Source organism: Aethalodelphis obliquidens, unplaced genomic scaffold, assembly GCF_003676395.1.
Source record: "Aethalodelphis obliquidens isolate GAN/ISIS:26980383/991018 unplaced genomic scaffold, ASM367639v1 scaffold51, whole genome shotgun sequence".
NCBI lineage: Eukaryota > Metazoa > Chordata > Mammalia > Artiodactyla > Delphinidae > Aethalodelphis > Aethalodelphis obliquidens.
Window position 1 is genome coordinate 7,977,865 of NW_020837995.1, and position 25,742 is coordinate 8,003,606.

The 25,742-nt window shown below is 41.2% G+C and overlaps 2 protein-coding genes across 6 annotated transcripts in view; one reads left to right on the top strand and one right to left on the bottom strand.

Annotated features, from left to right (window-relative positions):
• The window catches only part of EIF2AK4 (eukaryotic translation initiation factor 2 alpha kinase 4), a 114,095-nt gene extending 93,117 nt beyond the window's left edge, over positions 1 to 20,978 (top strand). For 4 of the 5 annotated variants that reach the window (XM_027083853.1, XM_027083855.1, XM_027083856.1 and 1 more), the window contains 12 exons: positions 652 to 822; positions 1,252 to 1,386; positions 4,345 to 4,452; positions 5,045 to 5,173; positions 6,730 to 6,816; positions 12,717 to 12,829; positions 15,722 to 15,780; positions 16,705 to 16,802; positions 18,069 to 18,137; positions 18,534 to 18,578; positions 19,933 to 20,051; positions 20,730 to 20,978. In XM_027083853.1, the coding sequence (XP_026939654.1) occupies positions 652 to 822; positions 1,252 to 1,386; positions 4,345 to 4,452; positions 5,045 to 5,173; positions 6,730 to 6,816; positions 12,717 to 12,829; positions 15,722 to 15,780; positions 16,705 to 16,802; positions 18,069 to 18,137; positions 18,534 to 18,578; positions 19,933 to 20,051; positions 20,730 to 20,787 (1,191 nt within the window). In that variant the 3' untranslated portion in view covers positions 20,788 to 20,978. The remainder of the gene's footprint in view (positions 1 to 651; positions 823 to 1,251; positions 1,387 to 4,344; positions 4,453 to 5,044; positions 5,174 to 6,729; positions 6,817 to 12,716; positions 12,830 to 15,721; positions 15,781 to 16,704; positions 16,803 to 18,068; positions 18,138 to 18,533; positions 18,579 to 19,932; positions 20,052 to 20,729) is intronic. The other variant, XM_027083854.1, reaches the window with a different exon arrangement.
• Positions 20,979 to 21,487: 509 nt separating this feature from the next.
• Positions 21,488 to 24,704, bottom strand: SRP14 (signal recognition particle 14). Its single transcript, XM_027083858.1, has 5 exons — positions 24,597 to 24,704; positions 24,368 to 24,440; positions 23,729 to 23,841; positions 22,532 to 22,564; positions 21,488 to 22,035 (listed from the first exon to the last, which is right to left on the bottom strand). The coding sequence occupies exons 1-5, from the start codon at positions 24,618 to 24,620 to the stop codon at positions 21,946 to 21,948; spliced, it is 333 nt and encodes a 110-aa protein (XP_026939659.1). The 5' UTR covers positions 24,621 to 24,704; the 3' UTR covers positions 21,488 to 21,945.
• Between the last annotated feature and the right edge of the window lie 1,038 nt (positions 24,705 to 25,742).

The following is a 25,742-nucleotide window of genomic DNA, read 5'->3' on the forward strand; positions in this document are numbered from 1 at the left end:
CATAGTTATTTCCTCTTTCACCTGCTGTGCGCCAGGGTCATTATTAGCCACTGTCCCCTCCTGGGGAAGACGAGGAGTACAGCTGGTGAGAGCTGGGATCTGGGATGAGCTCTGAGCCAGAGAGAAGGAAGAATCGGGGGCTGCCTCTAGGAGATAGTATCCAAACTGCATCTCAAGGCTACAAATAGGAGCTATTCAAAGCAAGGACAGGGAATTCCTGGCTAATTCAGTGTAGTATTAGAACGAGTCAGACTTTGCCTTCCTGTCCCCCATTGACGTGCCTGTAGTAATGGAAATTCACGAGCATGAGGAAGGCAAAGAGGAGCAATACTGGCCTAAAAATATATAATGGAGGATCTGCTAGTACCAGGGTCTGCTCTGCTGGGGTCAGCATTTGCTGTAAGTGTGTGTGACTAAAAATTAACTCTGAGTAGGTACCTAAAGCACTTCTGCAAGGTGCTTTAGAGTTTTGGAAAAGGATAATCCTTAGTCGGGATTGTGGGAAAGATTAAAATTACCCTTGACCACAAAATCCACCCTTTCGGAGGTACAAAAGCTCTGCCATGCTCCCCTGTGTGTAGGAAACACACTGCAAAGTGAGTCTTTCTTGCCGTGGATTTTGGAAGCTAACTGTGCCTCTTTGCTTTCCAGCTGTGTCGACTCTACAAATTTATTGAGCAGAAGGGAGAGCTGCAAGATCTGACACCAACAATAAATTCATTAATAAAACAGAAAACGGGTGTTGCCCAGTTGGTGCAGTATGGCTTAAAAGATCTAGAAGAGGTTGTGGGACTGTTGAAGAAACTTGGCATAAAGTTACAGGTTTGGCAACTGTTTGATTCTGGCAGCACAGATTTGTAGCATTAATAATAGCACAAGGAGGAAATGGGTTTTATTTTGTAACTGCTAGTAAGTTTTATTTTTCCAGAAGAACGCTGCTTTCTACATTTTGGAACATTTGATATCTAGTAACAATTTTGGCTTAAATCAGTTTCTTTGCAAGCATCACAATTCCTATTGTGCAGCAATCCTTATTATGTCAGCCTCAGAGAAGTGGTTATTCTTGAAGGGAACAGAGCTTCTCTTACTTGGCAGGCTGTAGTTTAAACAGACCGCGTGCCAGATCTCACTGAATATTTTGTTTATACTAAGTAGATTGTTCTGATGCTGATGATGGAAAACGGTGTCTTCAGCATTGCACATTCTATATCTCGAGCCCTTGACACGTTTGTATGGCATTTCCCTTGGCAGGTCTTGATCAATTTGGGCTTGGTTTACAAAGTGCAACAGCACAGCGGAATCATCTTCCAGTTTGTGGCGTTCATCAGGCGGAGGCAAAGGGCTATATCTGAAATCCTTGCAGCTGGTGGCAGATATGACCTGCTGGTGAGGGCTGGCCCTGTGTTTGTTGATTTGTTCTGACTTGATTTCATTTCTTCCTTGACTCGTTATTTTGAAATTTTTCAAAACTACAGAAAAATTGAACCACTGGTATAATTGAACACCTATGCATATTTCACCTAGGAGTAGAAATGTCTTGTGAACTACATTTGTAATGTTTTCAACTTTCATTTAAATAACTATAGGTTTACAGGATGTTGCAAAGATAGTACAGAGAGGTCTTGTATATATTTTACCCAGTTGCTTCCAAAAAGCTGGCATAACTATAATAAAATACCAAACCCAGGAAGTGGACATCCATACACTGTATGTGTCTAATTCTGTGCCATTTTTATCACATGTATAGATTCCCATAACTACCACCACAACTAAGATACAGTACAAATGGAATATAGAACCTTACCTCCGTGTCCCTTACCCCATCCCCCATTTATAATTGTCTTAAATATTTCCTCAGCATACATTGAGGTCCACATCAGACAGTGTTGCGCTTTTTGCTTCCAGTGTCAAACTCTGAGGAACTCAAGAAACTCTGCTGTATTTACCCAAAATTTGGGGATTCTGATGAGAAATCTGCTGTTATTTGAATTATTTTTCCCGTATAGGAAAGATGATTCTCACTCGATGCTTTTAAGATTTTTTTTTGTCTGTCTTTAGTTTGAAGTTTAATTATGATGTATCCTGGCATGACTTTCTTTGGATTTGTCTTGTTTTGGATTTTCTCAGGTCCTTGAATCTATAGGTTTGTCTTTTGCTAATGTGGGTCCCCCACCAAGCCCCAGCAGGTATCAGAGAAGGCTAAATGGGGAGCCAGGATTTTCATATCTGCCTGGGGGCAGTGTCCCCCACGACCCCACCAGCAGAATCAGTGGAGGCCAGGATCCCTACTTCCACCCACACCCAAGCAGTAACAAGGTCCCCCTCCCTGCTGGGGCAGTGCCAGAGGAGGCTGAGTGGGAAGCTGGAACCTTCACCACTAGGCAGCATAGTATCAGAGGAGGAGTGTTTCAGGCATTATTTCTTCTACAGTGTTCTCAGCTTTACCTTCTTTTTTCTCTCCTTCTAGGACACTGATGACACAAATGTTATGCTCCTGTGGTTCTGGGACATTCTCCTTTACAGTCTGTTTTCTCTGTTGTTTAGATTGATTTTTATCTTCAATTTCTCTATTTCCACTGTTATCTCCATTTATGCTATTGGGCCAATCCAGTGAATTTTTTGTCTTCTGCTTCTTTGCTGAGACTTTCCGTTGTTTTTATTTGTTTCGAGCCTATTTATAATGCTTGTTGTAGCATTTTTATGCTGGTTGCTTTAAAATCCTTGCCAGATAATTCCAACATCTATGTCATCTTGTTAGTGCCTGTTGATTTTCTGATTCACTTTGAGATCCTGGTTCCTGTTATGTTACGTGATTTTCAGCTGTATTCCGGACATTTTGAGTCTTACGTTATGAGACTGTGGAACTTCCCTAGATCTTCTGGTTTAGGAGGTCTCCTCTGATACTGTACCGGGGGGGGCGGGGCAGGGGAGGGGGTGGCATTTTGCTGCTGTCGTTTGGGGGTGAAGATCCATGTTTCTCACTCGGCCTCCCTCTACATCCGGAGCGTGGGACGGGTGCCTTGTTACCGCTTCACACACACCTCCACTGAGAGTATAGTGGAGGGGTGGGGGCATGGGGGAGCTGGCAGGTGGCCTTGTTACTGCTGGATAGTGGTGAAGGTTCCAGCTTCCCACTCAGCCTCCTCCGGCACTGCCCCAGAGGGGAGGAGAGCCTGGTTACTTCTTGGGTGTGGGTGGAAGTCGGGGATCCTAGGAGTCCTGGTCTCCACTGACACCGCTGGGGGAAGCATTACTCTCAGGTGGATACGAAAGCCCTGGCTCCCCATTTAGTTTTCTCAGACGCCGCCCTGCTGGGACTTGGCGGGGGCCTCCTTACATCTGGGAAAGGGTGAATGTGTTGGCCCACACTCAGCCTTTGTGAGTGGGAGTGTCTGTGCTTTTTCTGTGATGTTTGACTGGAGCAGGGCAGATCTTGTCTAAAAGTTTTCTGTCTTGCTGGGTTGCCCCTTTCTTGGTCTTTTGACCAGAGACTGCAGCTTTGCCTTGGGGCTCTCTTGTTTGTTCTCCTCGGCGTTTCTAGGTTGACAGTTTCTCCAGCACCCAGTCCAGAGTATATGAGGCAAAAACCAAACCCAGGGAACTCACCACATGTCGTTCCTCAGATCCCATGGTCCCTGGTCAGCCTGCCATCTTCTCTCCACTTTCAGAGTTGTCTTATGTTTGTTTTATATGTAATGTCCAGGGGCTTTAGCTTAGCAGGAGGAATAGGGAGAAATGTACCTACCCATCTTGGTCTAGAACCTATGTATGCAACTTTAAATTGTCTAGTAACATAAAGTAAGTAAAAAGAAAAAGGTGGAATTAATTGTAATAATATATTTTATTTAACCCAATATATCCAAAATAATATGTAAGCATGTAATCAAAATTTTTTTAATTATTAAGGCATTAATTTTACATTTTTTTCTACATCTTTATAATTAGCATTTATTTAACCCAGTATACCCGGAATACTATTTCAATGTATAATCAAACATTTAAAAATTATTAAGGAGCTAATTTACATTCTTTTCCATTCTGAGTCTTTGCAACCAGTGTGTTTTACATATACAGCACATGTGAATTCAGATTAGACATTTCAAATGCTCAAGCCCCATGTGGTTAGTGGCTGCCAGATTGAACAGTGCAGAGCTAGATGTAACATTCATCAACATTCACGAAGTGACATGTGTGCTTGCTCTTCTCTCTTGCTACACACACACACACACACTTTATTTTGTTGAACCCTTTGATAAGTTGCTGTTAGAGTGCAAATCATTGCTTTTCCTATAATCACACTTTCGTCTCCATTTCATAAGCAGAGCTGTGTGTCTCTCTCCACAGATTCCCCTGTTTAGAGGACCACAGGCTCTGGGGCCGGTTCCTACTGCCATTGGGGTCAGCATAGCCATAGACAAGATAACTGCTGCTGTCCTCAACATGGAAGAACCTGTAAGTTCCAGCTTTGCTTCCCAGTGTGCTTTGAGATGTCTTTCATTTTGTAGTCATACACATGGAGCCTCAGATGTGGTAGCTATAGACTGAGGTTTTGGGAGATTACCTTTGCCGTGCGTGAGAGACAAGCCTAAGTCTTGGTGTGAGTACTTAGCCTCTGCTTTTAGCTGGGGGACCTTAGTCCACTAGCCTTACTCTCCTCCTCTGTAATATGCTATGTAAATGTGAGATATTACACTTGTTAGCAGACTCACATCAAAGCCCTTTGTTCATAAATACAGCTGTACTCTACAAAGCTGGAAATGGTTTTTTCCCTATGTTTCAGGCAAGATTAGTTTTCCCAGAGAAAAAGAATGTCTTTCTGATGACTTAGAAATAATTTCAACTACTCTATCTTAAAAGACTAATATAAAAGTTTTTTGACTGTGTCTTTTTTTTTAACCATGTCATTTGAAGCGAAGTCTTTTGCATTTATGTCACTGTACACAATTTTAAGATGCCTGTTTTCACATGAGCGCTGCCTCCTTGGCCTCACATATATGCCCACAGTCTCCCTCCTCTAAATGTAATCACTCTGTTTCTGATACAGGTTACAGTAAGCTCTTGTGACCTCCTCGTTGTAAGTGTTGGCCAGATGTCCATGTCCAGGGCCATCAACCTAACCCAGAAACTCTGGTCAGCGGGAATCACAGCAGAAATCATGTATGACTGGTCACAGGTAATGAGACAAAAAGCACCTGTGAGTGGAGTGCACAGAGTCGTGGCTTCAATAGCAAATCATCCTCTACGGCTTTAGTTTCTGCCAAACTCTTCATCTCTGTGGATTCAGTTGCTTCCTCTATGAGTTTCTGATTGTTGCCGTAACAAATTACCATAAACTTAGTGGTCTAAAACAACACTTATTTATTATCTTACGTTTCTGGAATTCAGAAGGCTGAAATCAGTTTCACTGGGTTAAAATCAAGGGGTCTGATAAGGCTGGTTCCTCCTGAAGACATTAGGAGCAGAATCCACTTCCTTGCATTTTCCAGCTCCTAGAAGCCTCCTGCATTCCTGCTCATGGCCCCTTCCTCCATCTTCAAACTCAGCAGGGTAGCATCTTCTTTCCTCTCTACGCTATGCTTCTGTCCTTCCATCTCTAACTGATCCTCCTGTCTCCCTTCTACCAGGACCCTTGTGATTATACTGGGCCCATCCAGATAACCCAGGATAATCTCCTCATCTCAAGGTCTTTAACTTTATTCAATCTGCAAAGTCCCTTTTACCATATAAGGTAACATAGTCACAGGTTCCCAGGGATTAGGATGGGGACATCTTTATGGGGCCGTTATCCAGCCTAGCACACTTCCCAAAGGCATTCTGTGTTTAGTGTGTTTGTAGCTTTATATCTTCAGACCTCCCACAGCAGGCCTAACACTTGCTCTGGGTTCCACACCCAGAGTGAGGAAAATGGCACCACTGAGCACTTGCCTACCCTTTAGAAAGGGGGGCCTTTTGACGACTAACTTCTGTACAAGCAGATCACGGAAGGGGCTGCACTTCCAGGTGGTCCTCCGAGTTGTACACACGTTCAGCCACACTCGTGGTGCCCCAGAGAGTAAAGAGATGCCCAGGGAAACAGAACCCCACCCTCCCACCTGCTTCTTCCACATTACCTGCCAAGAGCTGCTGCTGTCCATTTTTGTGTGTGTTACGTAAAAATTGATATCAGAAGTATGCCGAGCAATAAATTGTAGTCATTTGACAGAAGTGTCCTGTGCCATTTGTTTACTTGTTTCGTAAATTGTTAGAGAAGTGTTCTGTCCTAAAGTAAAATTATAAGCTCAGTAACGGTGACTTCAGCCCTGCACAGGGGCATCCCCTGCAGGCTTCTCTGCTCTGATGCTTCTTTGCTTTATGCTTCAGTTCTGCTTTTCACCTTCTACTATTTCTTTTGTTGCCTTTGCTTTCCCCAAAGGCCTTTTCACTCTGCGTGTGTGTGTGTGTAATTTTTGGCACCTTCTATCAAGATGTGAAGCTTCTGAAAACCTCTTACTGTGTCCTGACCACATTGAATCGCATGGCCCCTTAGAACAATAGTGAAAGCAAGGAAAGCAAAGGAAGTCTTATTCCTCCTTTGAATTCTGTACTCTTCTTGCTTAATATTTAAATATTTATATAAACCCTGAAATCAGCATGTTTAGTTATTCACTTTGAGAATCCACTGAACACAGTGTTTTCATTCTCCTTAATTACTTGAAGCTGTTCCAGCTGCTCTGTGCTTATTTGTTTCAGTCCCAAGAGGAGTTACAAGAGTACTGCAGACATCATGAAATCACCTATGTGGCCCTTGTCTCCGATAAAGAAGGAAACCATGTCAAGGTAAAGACCAGAGGAAATCTTTCACAATTCAACAGTCAGATTTCCCAAACAGTATTAACCGTGGAGCACCCAACCTTCCCACTGAGGTCCTGCCCTTAGTTGTGGGGTGGAAATACATTATTTCATTCTCCTTTTGAATTGCTAGGCCTGTTTTTGGAGAAAGTGTATAAAATAAGGAAGAGAGAATCTGAATCTAAACACTTTTCTTTGAACTCAAAAAAATATAAAAATTAAAACACTATGGCTAGTTTTTTTCCCTACTTTTGTCCCCTTGTTCCCTTTGACCATCTAAGAAAATAATAACTATAGCTGATACCTGCTGGTTGGCATATCCTCTGGCTACTTCCTAACCAATTCTACTATGTTGCATTTAACTAAAAATGCTCATCCCACTACTGGGCATATACCCTGAGAAAACCATAATTCAAAAAGAGTCATGTACCCCAATGTTCATTGCAGCACTATTTACAATAGCCAGGACATGGAAACAACCTAAGTGTCCATTGACAGATGAATGGATAAAGAAGATGTGGCACATATATACAATGGAATATTACTCAGCCATAAAAAGAAATGAAATTGAGTTATTTGTAGTGAGGTGGATGGACCTAGAGTCTGTCATACAGAGGAAAGTAAGTCAGAAAGAGAAAAACAGATACCGTGTGCTAACACATATATATGGAATCTAAAAAAAAAAAAAAAAGAGGCTCTGACGAATCTAGGGGCAGGACAGGAATAAAGACGCAGACGTAGAGAATGGACTTGAGGACACAGGGAGGGGGAAGGGTAAGCTGGGACGAAATGAGAGAGTGGCACTGACATATATACACTATCAAATGTAAAACAGAAAGCTAGTGGGAAGCAGCCGCATCGCACAGGGAGGTCAGCTCAGTGCTTTGTGACCACCTAGAGGGGTGGGATAGGGAGGGTGGGAGGGAGATGCAAAAGGGAGGGGATATGGGGATATATGTATACATATAGCTGATTCACTTTGTTGTACAGCAGAAACTAACACACCATTGTAAAGCAATTATACTCCAATAAAGATGTTAAAAATATATATACCCAACCAAAAATAAATAAATAAAAATGTTCATAAATATATCACCTCATAACCTTTATTTCTGTTTTTAAAGGGAAAAAAATCAACATATTTTCCCCTTGTTTTTCTCCAATAACGTCTTTTTCTGGTTTTTATAGCAGAGTGATGTTGGCGTCATAAATTAGTAGGATCTTCTGTTCTCTGGACAACTTTGTGTAGAATCGGTATTATTTCATCCTCAAATATTTGGTAGAGTTCCTCAAATATTTGGTAAAACCACAGGGGCCTAGATAAAGAGCTATCAGATTGCCTCTTTCTCCTTAAATGAGTTTTGGTAGTTTGTATCTTTCTCAGAATGTTTCCATTTCACCTAAGTTTTCAGATATTCCCTTTCACTATCTGTAGGATCTATAGTGATATCCCCTCTTTCATTCCTGATATTGGTAATTTATGTCTTCCCTTTTTCTCCCCTGATCACTCTGGCTAGAGATTTATCAATTTTGTCTTTTCAGAAAACTAGCTTTTGATGTCATTGATTTTTCTCTATTTTTTGTTCATTCGTTTCCTCTTTTATTGATTTCCATTCTTTTATTTTTCTTCAATCTGCTAAATTTGGATTTAGAGACAGTCCCTAACTGAAGTTTGCTTTGTATCCACTCCGACAATCCCTGCCTTTGAATTGAAGTGGTTACACCATTAATATGAGGTGCAGTTATTGAAATGGTTGGGTTTAAATCTATCATTTTACTATTTGTTTTCTGTTTGTTCCAACTGTTCTTTTCTTCCATTTTTTTCTTTTCATGCCTTCTTTTTAGATTGAATAGCGTTTATTCCATTTTATCTCTACTATTGGTTTACTAACTATAACTCTTATTTTTGGTGGGATTCTTTTTAGAAACTTCTCTAGAGTTTATAGTATACGTCTTTAACATATTACATTCTACCTTCAAAAATATTATATGCCTTCATATATTGTTGTAAGAACCTTAAAACAATATTTCCATTTTCCCTCTATCATCCTTTGTGCTATTGTTGCCAATATTTTTCTACATATGTTATTAACTTCATAGTACATTGTAAGTATTTTGCTTTTAATCAGTCAGTTATCTTTTAAAGAGGTTTTAAAAGAAGGGAGGAATGTCCTTTATATTTACCATTTCTAGAACTGTTTATTCCTTTGTGTTCAGCCAGCTATCATTCTGATTTCATTTTCTTTATGCCTGAAGAATTTCCTAATATTTCTGACTAGTGATGGTAATGAATTCTCTCAACTGTTACTGGTCTGAGAAAGTCTTCATTTTACCTTCATTTTTGAGAGGTAATTTTTCTGTGTATAGAATTCACAATTTACATTTGTTTCTTTTTGCACTTTGAACACAGGTTTTATTGTTTTCTGACCTGATAGTTTCTGTTTAAAAGTCTGCTTTGATCCTCTGTATATAATGTTTCTTTTTATTTTCTGGCACCTTTTAAGATTTTCTTTTGTCACTGGTTTACTGCAGTTTGAATATGACGTGCCTCAGTGTGATACTCTCTATGTTCTAATACTTGGTATTAGAACTGTAGATTTGAACTGTAGATTTATAGTTTTCATCAAATTTGGAAACTTTTCAGACATTATTTCTTCAAATATTGTTCTGTCCCTTTTCCTTCGGGGACTCTGATTACAGTATGTTAATCATTTGCTCTTGCCCCTCACTGAGGCTCTGTTTTTGGTGGGTTTTGTTTGTTTTTTCTCGCTCTCTATGCTTTATTCTGGATCATTCACGTTTTCTGCAATATCTTATCTGCTATTAATCCCATACAGTGCATTTCTTGTTTCAGATATTGTAGTTTTTTCATCTGTACAAGTTACATTTGTGTCTTTTTTTTTTTTTTAAGGTCTTCCATTTCTCTCCTCATCATGGTTCTTGTTTCCTTTATATTCTTTATAAGATTTATAATAGTCACTTTTAATTCCATCATCTTGACATTTCTGGTCTGTTTCTATTGATGTTTCTCCTGGTTATGAGTTGTATTTTCCTTCTACTTTGTATGCCCAGTCATTTTTGGTTGGTTGTTGGACATTATGAATTTTACATTTTTTGGTGCTGGGTTTTCTTATGTTCCTGTAAATACTGCTGGACTCTGTTCCGGGATGTAGTTAAGACCCTTGGATTCTGTTGACCAGGCTTGACTTTACGTTTTGTTAGGGCAGGGCCCGGGCAGCCTTTAGTCTAGGTCTAATTTAGCCCCACTCCAAAGGCAGTGCCCTTTGGAGGATTCTGCCTGAGGCCCCACGTGTCATGAGGTCTCTCTGCTCTGGTAAGAACAAGAACTATTCCTGGCCCTGTGGATCTCAGAAATTATTATGCCTACTCATGTCTGCTGGTTGTTTCCCCAGCCTTGGATAGTTCCCTCTCCCCCATGCACAGATCACTTCTGTTTCAAAGATGTGAGTGGACTTCTCTGCAGAGCTTCAGAAATCTTTCTTTCTCTGTGTGTAGCTCCCTCCTCTTCAGTCCTCTGCCCCACAGTTTCTAGCCATCGTGGCCTCCCTAAACTGCAGTCTCCCCAGCTCGGCAAGACTCCTGGCCTCTGTTGAGCTTCCTCCTCCCTGCCCTGCCATCTGCAGACTTCCTCAGCACGGTGATCTGGGACACTTGAGACTCACTTTGTTTGTTTCCCTCCTCTCGGGATAACAGTCCTCCACTGGTTGTTGTCCAATGTCTGAAAAACATTGTTTATATATTTTGTCTGGTTTTCTAGTTGTTTAAGGTAGAAAGGCAGTTGTTATAGTAGTTACTTCTTCATGGGAAGATTTGTAAGTCCCCACTACTAGTCTGCTTGTTAGTCACAAAATCATAAATGACCCTAAGTCCTACCGATCAAGCCCCTTCCAGAGCAGTGATTGTTCCTGTAATATTACCAAAAGATGATCGTCTAGCCTCTGCTGGATAATTCCAGCATCGTAACCCACTGCTATAATGATTAGCAAATTTTAAAAACTTGAATCAGAATCTGCTTCCCCAAATTTACATTCACTGGTCCTAGTTCTGCCCTCCAGAATGGTCAATATAACAAGTCTAATTCTTCCTCCTTCTCTTACTACCATCACATAAATTTTAGGAGACCACTGCCATGCCACTTTAAGTGTCCTCTTTTCTGGTTTAAACATTCCAGTTACTTAAGCCATTCCTCATAATGTGATTTCCAAATCCTTGACCCTCCTAGTTAACCTCCTCTAGACACACTTAACTTTGTCAATGTCTGTCCTTAAATGTGATACTAGAATTCTACAGAGCGCTCTAAGCATGTTCTGACTAAATGAGGAGGGTCTGTGACCTCTCTCAATCTAGATAACGTATTTCTCCTAATACAGCCTACGAGTGAACTAACTTTAGCAACCATGCAGTTCTTTTGGCTCATCCTGAATTTATCATCAACTAAAACCCACTGGCCTTTTCACAGTCCTCACCATGTCTGACCAGCCTTCTACAATGAGGCTTGATGACAGGACTTCATATTTATTGCTGTTAAATGTGATGTTGTTCATTTTCGTACATTGTTCCAGCCCATCCAGCTCTGTTGACTCTTCTGCCTCTGTTAATGGTGGGTCAATAGCATCATCTTCATATTTGAAGAGCAAGACATCACTTCATTCACCCACTTAGCAAGTGCATTATTAAGCATTCACAGTATAGGAGGGATTGAATTTAGGGCCACGATGGATGCAGGGACATTTAAGCCACAGGTCCTGCTGTCAAGGCTCCTGTAATCCAGCAGGGAACAGAAGACATTCATGCACGATTGTGAGCTCGAAAATGCTCAGTGCCATGGGAGTCCAACAAGAAAGTTCTCTGAGGTTTCATCAGCCTGAGAGGTTACTACAGAGGTAGCAGGGAAGTCTTCAGAATGGAGGTGGGATTAATGCTGGACCCTCATGGATGGGCAGGATATAGGTACATGCTAAAAAGGCCTTTTAAGCAAAGGAATAGCAGTGGTAATGTAGTTCTTTCAGTAGAATTGTCCCAAAGATAGAGGCAGGCCAGCAGAGAACTCTTCTGGTATTACCCTGATTAGTCCATTTGGGGTAAAGCAGGATTGTGGAGAAGGGTACTTCAGCAGGAGAGAATGGTTCTAGCTAGATCAAGGAGAGACAGAATGCCCAGCCAAGGAATTTGGACTTGTTTTAGCAGTTAGGGGGGAGCCAGGGTATGTTTTTGGACAGAAGGGGACATCAGGGTGTATATGAGAAAAATTCATCTGCAGGGATATGTAGCATGGAATGGAGTGAGGGATACTTGGAGATGCAGTAGCTGAGGGCAGAATATCAGGCTATCCCAAGCCAAGGCAGGGTGCTGGCCATGGGAGTGAAGATGAAAAGATAGGCACTGTAAAAGTGGGATGACTGGACTAGGGTTTGGAAAGGAGGGAGCAAGGAGTTGTAGAAACCTTGGTGACTGACCCGAGATGTTTAAGAGGGAAAATATGGGAAAGAATCAAATGAAATAGGAGCTGGTTTGTCTTGGCCTTTTTTTTTTTTTTAAATTCTGTCATCTATAATCTATTCTGATCTAGACCAGGGTTTCTCAGCAGCCGCATTTTGACATTTGGGGCTAGATACTTTGTGGGGCTGCTGTCTCGTGTGTTGTAGGATGTCTAGCAGCATCCCTAGCGTCTACCCACTAGATGCCAGTAGCGCCCCCCTCAGCTGTCACAACCACAGGTGTCTCTAATCATTGCCAGATGTCCTGTGGGGAGCAAAATCACCCCTGGTTAAGAGCCATCAACCTAAACTGTTGACTTAGTAGACTTACTATAGTACTCTTCAGCCTGTTGGCTTCAGAAATGATGGATCTGTTTCATTCTTTTTAAGGTTAAGTCTTTTGAGAAGGAAAGGCAAACAGAGAAACGTGTGCTGGAGTCTGATCTCGTGGACCATGTTGTGCAGAAACTGAGGACTAAAGTCAGTGATGAAAGGACTATCAGGTAACTTAGTAAACAAAAGCCCAGAAAACCAGCTGCAACTGCCTATCTAGAATTACCATACATTTATTTTAAAAGTCAGTTTGATCCTTTTGGGAAATAAAGATGAGTCAGGTTAACTTATATTGAACCATTCTATTGCTTCTGAGTAACTCAGCAGTTTAAGTATATGACTCCCTACGTAAGACTAGTCATAACTGACTTTCAACATTTGTCCTTCATAACATGTCAGAAAAAATTTTATCATTTTGAAAAGCCTAAGGAACCAAAATCTATCTGCCATTACCTTATTTGGTCTGTTAATCAGTGAATTTCAGTAGTGTTTTGTCAGTGGTTTTGAAAGATCTAATATTCTGGGAGATTATAATATTCTAGGAAAAGATCTCACATACTCATCATAGGAATGCAAATTGGTTCAACTCTCTGGATAGGAATTTAACAAAGTTAAAAGCCTAAAAACTAAAACTTAAAAAAAAAAAAAAATTGACCCAGCAATTCCAGTTTAGGAATTTATAGTAAAATTATTCCATAGGGATATGTACAAAGATGTCTATCAAGGCACTGTTTATAATAGCAGTTCTCAAACTTTTTGGTTTCAGAACCCCTTTATACCTTTAAAAATTATTTGAGGACCCCAAAGAGCTTTGTTTATGTGGATTATATCTATCAATAATTTCTATGTTAGAAATTAAAATGTAAACATTTAAAAAATACTTATTTTAAATAACAAACTCATTACATGCAAACCTACATAACATTTTTTAATGGAAAATAACTATTTTCCGGGCTTCCCTGGTGGCGCAGTGGTTGGGAGTCCGCCTGCCAAGGCAGGGGACACAGGTTTGATCCCTGGTCTGGAAGGATCCCGCGTGCCGCGGAGCAGCTGAGCCCGTGCGCCACGACTACTGAGCCCGTGCGCCACGACTAGTGAGCCTGTGCTCTAGAGCCCGTGAGCCACGACTACTGAGCCCGCGTGCCGCAGCTGCTGGGGTCTGCGTGCCTGGAGCCTGTGCTCCGCAACGAGAGAGGCCACTGCGGTGAGGGGCCCGCACACCACAACGAGGAGTGGACCCCACTCGCCGCAACTGGAGGGAGCCTGCGTGCGGCGGCGAAGACCCAATACAGCCAAAAATAAAACAAAACAAAATAAATAAATTTATTTAAAAATAAAAAAAAATAACTTTTCCAAAACAAAATAAATGTAGTAAGAAAGAATGGCATTGTTTCACATTTTTGCAGATATTGTTAATGCATTGTTGTACATTTTTGTAATCTCTAATGCTTTAGTAGAAGAAACTATATTGTCTTGTCTGTTTCTGCATTCAGTCTGTTGTGATATCACACATCCTGTAGTCTCTGGAAAAGTCCATCACACATTAATGAGAGGATAAGAATAAAAAGGATAGTTAACATTTTAGGATTATTGTGAAAATAGTTTTGACATTGCAGATACCCTGTGAAAGGATCTCAGGGGCTTCCAGGGGTCTCTGGACCACACTTTGAGAATCTCATTTATAATATCACAATATTATAGAAGACTGTTCCAATTACAGTAAATACAGTGAAATACTGTGCAGCCTTTAAAAATATTATGGTAAAGCTGAGTTTATTACAAGGAAGGGTGTCCACAAATAAGATGTATGATATCCCATTTTTGTTTCAACCAAAATATATAGCCCATACATAGAAGAATGTGTGCAATGATGGACCAAATTTTTAAATTATAGTTATTTCTGGTTAGTGGGATTACAAGGGATCTTAATTTCCCTTAAGCTTTTCTATATATTTGTAACTCCTGTATTTATGCTCATAATCAGAAAATACAGTACTCTACTTTTTTTGGCTTATATCCGTGATTCTCAACCAGCAGGAGTTTTGCCCCTCAGAGGACATTTGGCCCTGTTTGGAGACAGCATTTTTGGTTGTTAAACGGGAGGTGCTGCTGCTATCTAGCAGGGACCAGGGATGCTGTTAAACATCCTGTAGTGCAGAGGACTGACCCCCCACCCCCACCCCAACAAACAGTTACCTGGCCCAAAATGTCAATAGTGCCAAGACAGAGAAATCCTGGCTTATATAAAATAAATGTTCCTGCTTGCTTCTCCGTCCCCGGCCCCGACCCTGCCCGTATGCACCTAGCTTGACTACATTCACCATCAGGCTTTTTCTAAGAGAATATAATGTTCTTGAAGTCACTAGGTATTAGGATTAAGAATCCAAATCAAAGGCAGAGGTTTAGAAGGAAAAACAAAAAATAGTCAACTAATTAATAGTGACTATTAGTACTAGTACAGGCAAACATCATTAAGACGCTTAACAGGCCAGATGGGATTTAGTTTTAGCAGGGAAAGGTTTAAAATCTTTCCTCCATGTGAATGTTTATTTCCCTGTTTTCCCAAGATAGAGTGCTATTATGTCTCTCAAAGGCTATAAATTAATTCAGTCTTTGAAAGAACATCCATTCAACAGCTTTTGAAAGAATCTCATTTACTAAATGTTCTCCTGTGGGTGATCACCAAGGTTGCTGCCATAATGAAGGCGGGGCATTGCTAATGTTTCCTTGTATTGTGAGGGGAGCAGAAAGAACACCCATTATATTTCATTGAAATTAGCTTCTTATGTTGGGCCAGTACTTCACACCCAGCTGAATAAATCAGAATGTTGTCTCTAGAATGTTAATTTGAAGTGACAGCCTTGATAATTTTTATTTGCTCTTAACCAAAAGCAGAATTAAGTGCAAATTTTTTTGTTTTTCCTCCACTAATAACCAATATCTATTAAATATTTTTATATTTAATAGAAAAAAGCCTCCCTCTAAGTATAGCTCACTGTAAATTATCTGCGTTTTGTCTTAATGACTGTTTATTCTAACTGTTTTTGTTTGCTTGTTTTTAGAGAAGCTTCCGATAATCTTGCAGTACAAAATCTGAAGGGGTCATTTTCTAATGCTTCAGGTATAATTACTAATTGTAACCTAAACATAATAATGCTTGTGTGTGTATGTGTGTGTGTGTGTGTGTGTGTGTGTGTATGTGTGTATGTGTTTCCTCTAAATACTTATGACTGTGGCTAACTCACTGCATCAGAAATATACTCTTAAAGTAACATATACACCGTTATACCAAATGGAATTTATCCCTTTGAAACCCACATTCTAGAAAATGATAAAACCACTGGGAGTTTGGTGACTCTTTTGGTCCTGATATATCTCTGTCTTATTTTTACAAGTGGTTTAATCTTCCTTTGATTAAGTTTATTATATAGGTCAAATGTAGATACGTTTTCCCCATATGGAAGATTGAAGAAAAGCATTTTGAAATGCCTTGGAGAAAGACACTATATACATTTGTTTTCATGAAAGCCAAGAGGGAACAGTGGTGATAGTTATGCCTTTAGTTTCACCACATCTGTCAGCCTGACTGAAAAATGTCCCAGTGAAGTCCACGAGAAGACATACTTGGCTTTTAACAGAATTGGGTCTTCTGGGTTCATTTCTGTTAGCAGATTTTGTGCCACCATCAGATTTCAAATGCTTTGAGGAATTTAAAGAAGTATTAGAGTTTGGGAAATACTGTTTGATTTTTTTCTTAGGTTCATGAGGTTTGGCTCATACTGCCTCTCTATGCCTTTGTCACCTCCCACCTGAAGAAAGAAGGCTGGTGATCTTGACAGAAGTGTCAGAACTGCTGGGGGTTGGATGGGGTTCTGGACTCCTTCTGGTCAAGTGCAGGCAGTTGCAGAGATAGAACACAAAGCTCAGACACAATCCAGTCCATAGAATCACTCCCGAGTGGATTCTAATCGTCTCCGCCATCTCTGTGGTGTGTTATAGAAAGTGGGACCAGATGAGGCCATAACGCTAAAACTGTCTGTTTCAGGTTTGTTTGAAATCCATGGAGCAACAGTTTTTCCCATTGTGAGCGTGGTAGCCCCAGAGAAGCTGTCAGCCAGCACTAGGAGGCGGTATGAAACTCAAGTATGTGGTCAGAGTTTCCTTGGCTTTCTGTGAGCTACAGAGGAGGAAGAGAACAGGAGAGGAAAAGAAACAGTTTCCTGGAAATGTTTTTCTTTCCACTTCCTGAACTTGGTGACTTCTGAAAATTCCATCAACACAGAGCACCTCTGGTGCCAGGATTCTGCCCCATTTGTCCTCCAAAGAGGCGTCAGTGTACACTGTGGGCACCTAGATGCAGCTGTTGTCAGAATTACTGGATCCAAACAAAAACTTTCTGATCCGGCTCTAACAGCAGATGGGGTTTGTTTGGTTTTGTTGTAAATAACAAAGCAGAAGAGATCTACTGCAAGACTTGGGGCAGGTTTCTCACTGCATACATGTTTTTGATATCTGCTCTTTGCCTGATTCTGTGCTAAGTGCCAGGTAAAATAGAAAAGACGTGACGGGGCCCCAGTCCTTGAAGAGTTTATAACCTCCGAAGCATATGCATTATATAGTTGGAAAATAGAAGGAGATCAGTAATAGGATGCTGAATTAATAAGTACACTGAATGAGTGTTAGAGTGTGCTACAGACATGGGGGAGAGACGAAGATCAGTGTCTGCACGGATGATCAAGACAGGCTTCGTGGAGGTGATCCCTGAAGGATTTAAATAGGCAGAGAGGGAAGATGAGAGTGTTCCAAATGGGAGGGACAGTGGGAAGGGAAGTGCAGGACAAGGCTAATGAGCACAGGTGGGACACTAGCCTCATTTGGGAAGAAGGTTTGAGGAGAGCAGTCATTATTTAGGAATGTAATTAGATTGAAATACAGAAGATCAAGTTACCTCATTTTGTGAGCTTTCCTGGCTGTTTCTCAGGATGTTGGGTAGAGACTTGTTTTTCGTATCTTTCTGCCATATTTCAGTTCCATGTTCTCATTGCTGTCACTGTCCCCTTTTTCTAAACTTAGCTTAATACTAAAATCTCCCCGCTTCCACATGCACTATTTTACAGTACTGAGCTTTTATTAGGTTCATTTCAAAATTATAAAGAAATAAGCAGCTAGGTGGATTAGTAAACAAATGATCAAGATAGGCTATAAAAATCTCATTTCCCCTGAGATTATAATAGGCTAGACACTCATCTTACTGAGGTGGATTAAGAGCAAGTCCTTATATAATATTTGGGATCCCTTCTAGGCTTGGGTTTGTCACCTGTGATTGTTTCCTAGAATAAGAAATGAAATGGCAAGAAAGATGGCTTGGTTTGACAGATTCTGAATTCTAACATGCTCTCTTCTTCTTAGGTACAAACCCGACTTCAGACCTCCCTTGCTAACTTGCATCAGAAAAGCAGTGAAATTGAGATTTTGGCTGTAAGTCACTTTCTTTAACTTTCTGAGGATGGCTTTTGTCCATACTGTCAAAGTAGTTTCCTCGGAGGTCAGGGCTTTTTTTTTTGGCTCAGTGTTAGCAGCACTGGGATGCAGGCCCGTTTCTCCTAGTTTCTTCCTCTGAAAGATTGGGGGGAAGGGGACTGAACATTTTCTAAATGTTTCAGGCCTCTGCAGATAGCAGTGTCAAACCTTTGGGGTGTGATGTGTGGGGCCTGGGAGTATTAGTTCACCAGTGCTGAGATCGCATCACTGTCCAGTTCAATAAGCACGGGAGCATCCCCTTCACGTTGCTCCATCCGAAGTGACACCATAGGCACAAGTCAGTATGTGCTGCCTAGGTTCCCTGACATGATGTACATTTTTGTGTATCAACAGGTGGATCTACCCAAAGAAACAATCTTACAGTTTCTGTCATTAGAGGTAAGCAAGATGAACTCTTCTGCATTATGGCCTTTAAAATCCCGAAGCTGTTGATTTGCCAAAAGAAAGTTGAAAATGGCATTATTTTCTTAGTGATATTAGGTATTTTTCTGGCAGTTCCAGGAATTTGGTAACATTGTTCCTTTTATGTGACATACGTATTACTAAATCAAATTTTGAGGGAATCACACTTTTCTAGTGACTTTCTTTTAAATTTCAGAGATGATTTTAACAAACGCCTAGTGCTTTTACTGTGTGTCAGGCTGTGGCAGGCCTTGTTCTAAGCACTTTACAAATATTAACTCATTTAATCACAACAACCCCAAGGGATACATATGTTACCTTCTTACAGATCCCCATTTTACAGATAAATGGAATCATTGTACGTTTTATGGAGAATGGGAGGCAGACAGGTTAGATATCTTACTCAAATTCACCTCACTAGGAAGTTGCAGAGCCAGGATATGAACTTAGGCAGACTAGTGGAATCTATGTTCTTACCCACTATACTATGCCACTTCTATAAACCTTCATTCCAACTAGGGAAGCTCATTTGCAGAACTAGAACTACATGGAAGATCTTTTCGTAAAAATTAAATTTAGGTCCTTTTTCATATGCTTTTTTTTTTTATAACAGGTACATACCCTTATTATCGAATAGCCTAATTGAACTTTAAAAAAAATGTAAATACTTAGCTTTGCTATTAGAATGTTCAACTGTAAGAATAACTACAGGTGATTTTTGCAACGTCATACCAAAGAATGCTTTTGTCTATCCAGAGTGTTTAGTGTCAGATTAAGTTAGATGAAAAATGAACTTTGCCCCAGAGCTAACATCTCATACTACGTTTTGGTTTTTTTTAAAGGTTATTCTCCATTTATATAAAATATTGGCTATATTCCCTGTGCTGTACAATATATCCTTGTAGCTTCTTTTATAAGCTGACTTCCCCCTTCCCTGTTTCCCCTCCCCACTAGTATTCTGTTGTCTGGTAAATAAGCATATACTGGGAATTTACTGCTTTATGAGACACTCAAATGGGTATATATCAGAGGTGGTATCTCCATTTCACAGAAAGTCAACAGTTGGCAGAAGTAACTGGTATAAAGTCACATGAGCACACTGGGGCTGCAGCACTGTTAGTCAGGATCTAGTAAACTGGTCTTGTAAAGAAACTCAATGCTTCAAAGGAAGAACCCTAGCAGTCTCCCCATTAGTTCTCTCTCCCTCTAACTGATCTTTTCAGTACACTTAAAGGGGGGAATGGCATTGACATTTCATCAGTGACCCAGAAAAAACCAGTTTTAATAAACCCTAGTATCTGTTGTTAAGTCTTATCTATTTTTTTCCTAGTGGGATGCTGATGAACAGGCATTTAACACAACTGTGAAGCAGCTGCTGTCACGCCTGCCAAAGCAAAGATACCTCAAATTAGTCTGTGATGAAATTTATAACATCAAAGTAGAAAAAAAGTAAGTTATTACTTAGGCATTGCAGATTTCAACATGGGTTAAACTCAAAGGGTTTTTTTGTTTTTTGGGGTCTTTTTCCCAAGGAGGGGTTTTAAAGTGACAAATACCTTATTGTCATGTTGAGGTTAGATGGCTAATAAGTTGCTACATTGGAACTGCAACTGGTAATCAGGACTGTGAATCACAGTCATGATCCTGTCAATAACAAAACGCAGTGGTCCCAGTAGCAGCTATCCGAGTTATAATTTTTTTTTAATTACTCATTTTCTGAAGGGTGTTTTTGTTTTATTTTTTTACAATTATGAATGGGTATGAGTCTTTTCAAATGCTTTTTCTGCACCAGTTATAATTTTTAATCACCCAGGTAACTCCTAGGAACATTTAAATGAACGAAAACAAGTGTGACTACTTTGTTTTATATCCCCTTGTTCATGTTATCATCCACTTAAAATGAAACAACAAAGCCTGTGAGGTGAATGGTGGGCTCCTTGTGTAGACCCTTATACTGTGGACCCTTGCCAGTCACAGCTTCTCTAAAACTTATGTAATGTTTTTAGTGACTGGCCTTCCATATTGTTGTTGATTACACAAAACTCCTACAGTTAAGTGTTCTAAAAATAATTTATCAACTCTGTTCTCTACCATTATACTGATCCTGTCTTCTCCCTTCTTTTGCAGGGTGTCTGTGCTGTTCCTGTATAGCTACAGAGATGACTACTACAGAATCTTATTTTAATCCTAAAGAATGAACGATCATTACATTGTTCAAACAGACAGGAGCTTATACTATAAAATGTTGTACATTCATTGTTTTAAATTAGCTTTACGTTCTAAGAAGCTGTCCTACAGAGTTGAGCTTTGTAGGTTTTTCATGTGTAATATATTATAAATTTATCTTTTGAATATAATAAATGTTTTCATATATCTATTGCTTTTTAATTGCAAATCTATTAGCACTAAAGGTTTTGTGGAGCTAGAACACAAGAAAACAGCCTTGTTCTTCTCAGCCCTATATACCGAGCACATGAAAATGTCCAAAATAAAGGGCATAAAGAAATCAAATATCATCATTAACTTGGAATCTTTATTCTTGATGATTTTGTAATAGGCTTATCCTTAGTTTGGTTAAGCAAACTCCCATTTGGCTATGAGAACGCATTCAAATTTGCTAAAGGAACTATGATGATAAAATTATACAGCCAAGGGGCTTCCGTGGTGGCGCAGTGGTTGAGAGTCCGCCTGCCAATGCAGGGGACACGGGTTCATGCCCCGGTCCGGGAAGATCCCACATGCCGCAGAGCGGCTGGGCCCGTGAGCCATGGCCGCTGAGCCTGCACGTCCAGAGCCTGTGCTCTACAATGGGAGAGGCCACAACAGTGAGAGGCCCGCAAGAAAAAAAAAAAAAAAAATTATACCGCCAAGTTGGGAAAAATACCCATGAAATAACACAACTTTTTATAAAATTGTCAGGTTTCAATTCCAGTAACTCATATGACAGGGCCTAAAGCCTATTCATAATCAGTTATTCCAGAATGAGGAGCTATTGCCAGAAACTTTTTATGGGATGGGAAAAGGAATAAAAGATGGTCAGTACTGATAAATACAGGTTTAATGATACAGTGCTCTTCACAGACGGCTACAGAGACTGTAAACTATTATCCAGAAACATACAACCACACAACACAGACCGCTTAGCCAGATATAAAATAAACTGGCTTCTTGTAACTACCCTGTAAACACTGCAGCTCTTCTTCCATCCAAAAATGACCCTAATCTCACATGAAAACAGTTATTGTAGAGGAATCAGAAACCCAGCTTTGTGGCCAAAAGTAAGAACCAAAGGAAAAATAGCAATTCAGTGGTTAACTGGTGAAAGCAGGAAACCTGGTGCCCTTCACTGCGCCGCTTTGCTCTTCTTACTCTTGCTCTTTTTGTCCCTCTTCTTCAGCCCATCCATGTTAGCTCTCAATAGGTTTGAATAAGCCTAAAAGACACAGAGCATGACCTTAGTGGGAAGAGTTGCAAATTGGTGGAGCATCTGCTGTGCTTCCATAATAGATTTAGGGTAGCCAAAATCAGAAAGCCTATCTGATAAAGCATACAATACCACGGGGATACTTGTATCCTAAGGAAAATGGTGTAAGGAAAACACCCTCACATTATAGCAGCTTCTGCAACACCCACTAGTGAGTTGCATGTTTTTTACTTTTTTTTTAAGCAAACATGGAAAACTACAGGCAACTTCTTATTCAGCTATACTATACATAGAGCATATCTAAAGCCTAAGACAACAAAATCTATCTAAAAAAGACAATATCAGCGTTGAAAGTAGAATTCACAGCCTGGCAGCTTTTACTTGTAAACTACTGGTAAAACATCACAGGAGAGCAGTGAACCTAAATAGCAATCTTAAGCCAGTGTTAATTATTATGCTGACTCTTGCCCTGAGAAACGAGACACAGAGAACACCAGACACTCACCATCTGAAACTTATTCACTTCTTTGGAGCTCACCTGGAAAAGAATAGGGAAAAGGTCACCCCTGTTATCCACATAGGAATCATCTGCCTCACCCAATAACAACTCAAAAGCCTCGCGAAGACAACACCCTAATCTTTAAAAATATTTCTTCCCAATTGCAGGGGTCATAATACACTAAAAGCTATTTTTCTACTCCACTTTCCTCTGCCTGAGGAACAAGCAAAGTAGCTCTGCACTTTGAGAATTGTACCAAGATGGGAAAGAGGCAGAAGTGGGCTCCTTAAGAAGCTATGCCTCTTGCCTCTGTTGAAATCTCTTACACACATGGCACTGACTTTTTCTCAGGGTTCTGAGAGACGTCAAAGGACTTAATCTTTTGTGCAAGATACTTTTAAATTACTCCCTCCCCATCTTATTTTAAACCTACCATTAATTCAGGCCCATTTAAGCAAAACGCAAGCTACCACAACAAAAGAAATTCTACCTCTGAAGACTCCTTAGTTTTCCGTATTTCATGACACCCAACTTTATTTTTAAAAGCCATATAAGCTTGCTTTACTGTAAAAGTCTTCTCAAGATAACTGGTAATGGGAGACATCAACTAGTTATGGCATACATTATCATGAATATCCTATGCTGATGTGATTAGAGGGCAGGTCTGGTTCTGCCCCAGCAAAATAAAGTATTCATTTAGAATCCAAGCAGTCTCTTGTTTTGCCATATTCAACCTCCACTTTGAAAGGGAATACTACTAGGACTCTTGACTAAATCATATGCTCTCAAATACAAAGCCTAATATAATACATGTTTGGTACATGAACCACAAAGATAAATGAACAATCAGCTTAAAAGTAAAAGCATCTGATACCAAGAAACTGTTCACCGAAGGCCCAGCACAGTAAAGGAATAAGGAATCAAATATGCCAACTGCTCCTTAACAGTGCTACTCTGAGTAAGGACCAATATGTTAATTGTATTTCTAACAAGTGTTTGGCTTCTACCTTCTTCGTTTTAATTTTGCTTTTTTCTATTACTAAGGTAATAAAAGAAGACCCTGATCCCAAAACAGCTGGGGAGCTACACACTAGGCTTTACTTAATAACTTTAAAAAAAAAAAAAAACTGGTTCAGATATACCCCTCAAGTTAAATTCAAGGCTTTAAACTCCAAAATGAGGAGTATTAGGAATCGAACTCACCACAGTGCTGATCTTCTTTTTCCCATCAGTAGCTCTTAACAGACACTTGTTGTCTGAGGGCTCAAAGCCCTCCACAGAACCCTTTCTTGGAATGGGTTTAGTTCGACCATCATCTGCATGAAAAATACATCCTGGTGAACACAGCCACAGACGTGGTTAACAGGTAGAAGAAGAGTTAAAACGTAGGAGAACGATTCCAAGAGGATACCTAATCCACCTCCACTGGTCTAGTTCTGTTAACCACATTATCTGCTATTACAGACGCCTTGCCCACACTTTGGGAACCTACCTGCCACTTCCACGATGGGAACACTGTAATATCAAAGCAGACTAAATCTCACTAATCATGGCGCGGTTTGGGATCCTTGACAAAAATACGAGACCTGACATGCCTGGGGCCCACTGGAACCGGAATTGACTTAGGTGGCTAAGTGCTGGGGGCCGCACCAGCCACAATCCCCAATACTCTCCGGCCCCTCAGCCCTGAATGTGCCAGTACCAGGTGGAGGAAGGTACGGGAAGGCGGGGACGCGCGGCAGACAGACTCTGCCCGTGGCTCCCAGTCACTGGGCACCCGGGCCGGGGCATCGCTCGGCCTCCCAGCTCCCTTCCGGCCTTGCTGCATCCGCAGCTGCTTACACTTCTTCAGGGTGATGAACACGCTGCCCGACAACCGGCACTTCTGGAAAAGCCTGGTCAGCTCCGTCAGGAACTGGAACACAAGAAGCCCGGCCCCGTTAGGCAACTCCAACCCCCACCCCCCGCCCCCCGCCTCGGCAAGTCCCAGTCCCTCCCGCAGAAGGAGACAGAGGTCCCGAGCTAAGCCCCAAACAGTATTGGTCCCTCAGCCGGCCAGCTCTGGCTATACCTGCTCACTTTCCAGCAGCACCATCCTGGCGCTGCTGGCTCTGCTCCGTCAGCATTAAGTCCCAAGCCGTTGGAACCGGAAGTTTCCCCCAGGCTGGGCGGGACTTCCGCTATTAGGTTTCAGCTCTCTTCCACCCAATCCCTGCTTCCGCCCTCTGCCCGCCCGCCCCGCCCCGCCCCGCGCCTGCGCTCTGGGGCGCCCCCTCCAGTCCCGGGAAGGCAACGACCCCGAGGCCCTTGGGCTGTGCTTGATTTCACAGACAAGCAAATACTCTAACCCAAGCAGTGGGAGAGAGTGAGAGAGCACAGGAGGGATCTGATGGAAACCTATAGTTGTGTATATTCAGCTGTACTGTTATTCCGTGCTTCAATTTCCTCAACCTATAATAATAGTATCCACTTCACTGTGTGGTTGTGAAGAGCAAATGAACTTACATTAAACAGTGCCTGGCTCATAGAGGGTGCTCGATAACGTTAGCTGCTATTTTCATTACCACTGTCATTGTAATAAGTTCCCATGGCAGGAACTCTCCATGAGTTCCCTCCGAACTCTCCCTCTTCTCTGACCAGGCTGGGTGGCCCCAGCTCTAGCAAGAGGGCCTGGAGCCATGTCTCAGTTTCAGCTCTGGGTTCAGTCTGGAGACCTGGGGTGTAGGCCCTGCTCTGCCAGTAGCCAACTTGAACACTAGGTCTTGGAAAAGTCAAGCATGAAATCATGCAATGGGTTTTCACTGAGGGTCTCTTAGCCTATGCCAGGCACTGTTAAAGGAGAGGGGGCTACAGCAGGATACAAGTTTCTGGTTTCCTGAAACTTGGGTTAAAGGAGTAGTGAGGAAATAAACAGTAAACTAGTAAGTATAGCTTCAGATAAAGAGTGCTGTGTGGAAAACTAAACAGGAATGATACAAATGAGAGTGACAGGGGGACTACTTTAGGTTGGGGTCAGGGAAATCCCTCTCAAGAGGAGAACTTTGAGCTGAAAGCTAAAGGGACTAGCCATTCAAAAATCTGGGAACAGAGTGTTCCAGACACAGGGAATGGCTAGAACAAGGGCCCCAATGGGGAAACAAGTTGCCCCATGTCCACAAGGCTTGGGGCTGGGGTGGAGGTGGCATGTGGAAGGAGGGGTGAAGGAGTATGGAGAGCT

What these genes read in the sequence shown, in the direction of transcription:
- SRP14 (XM_027083858.1), bottom strand. Translation starts at nt 24,620, where the DNA reads ATGGTGCTGCTGGAAAGTGAGCAG. An exon ending in GTTCATCACCCTGAAGAAGT is followed by an intron (nt 23,842 to 24,367) that starts GTAAGCAGCTGC and finishes TTTTTCATGCAG; the next exon opens with ATGATGGTCGAACTAAACCC. An exon ending in AAGTGAATAAGTTTCAGATG is followed by an intron (nt 22,036 to 22,531) that starts GTGAGTGTCTGG and finishes TGTGTCTTTTAG; the next exon opens with GCTTATTCAAACCTATTGAG.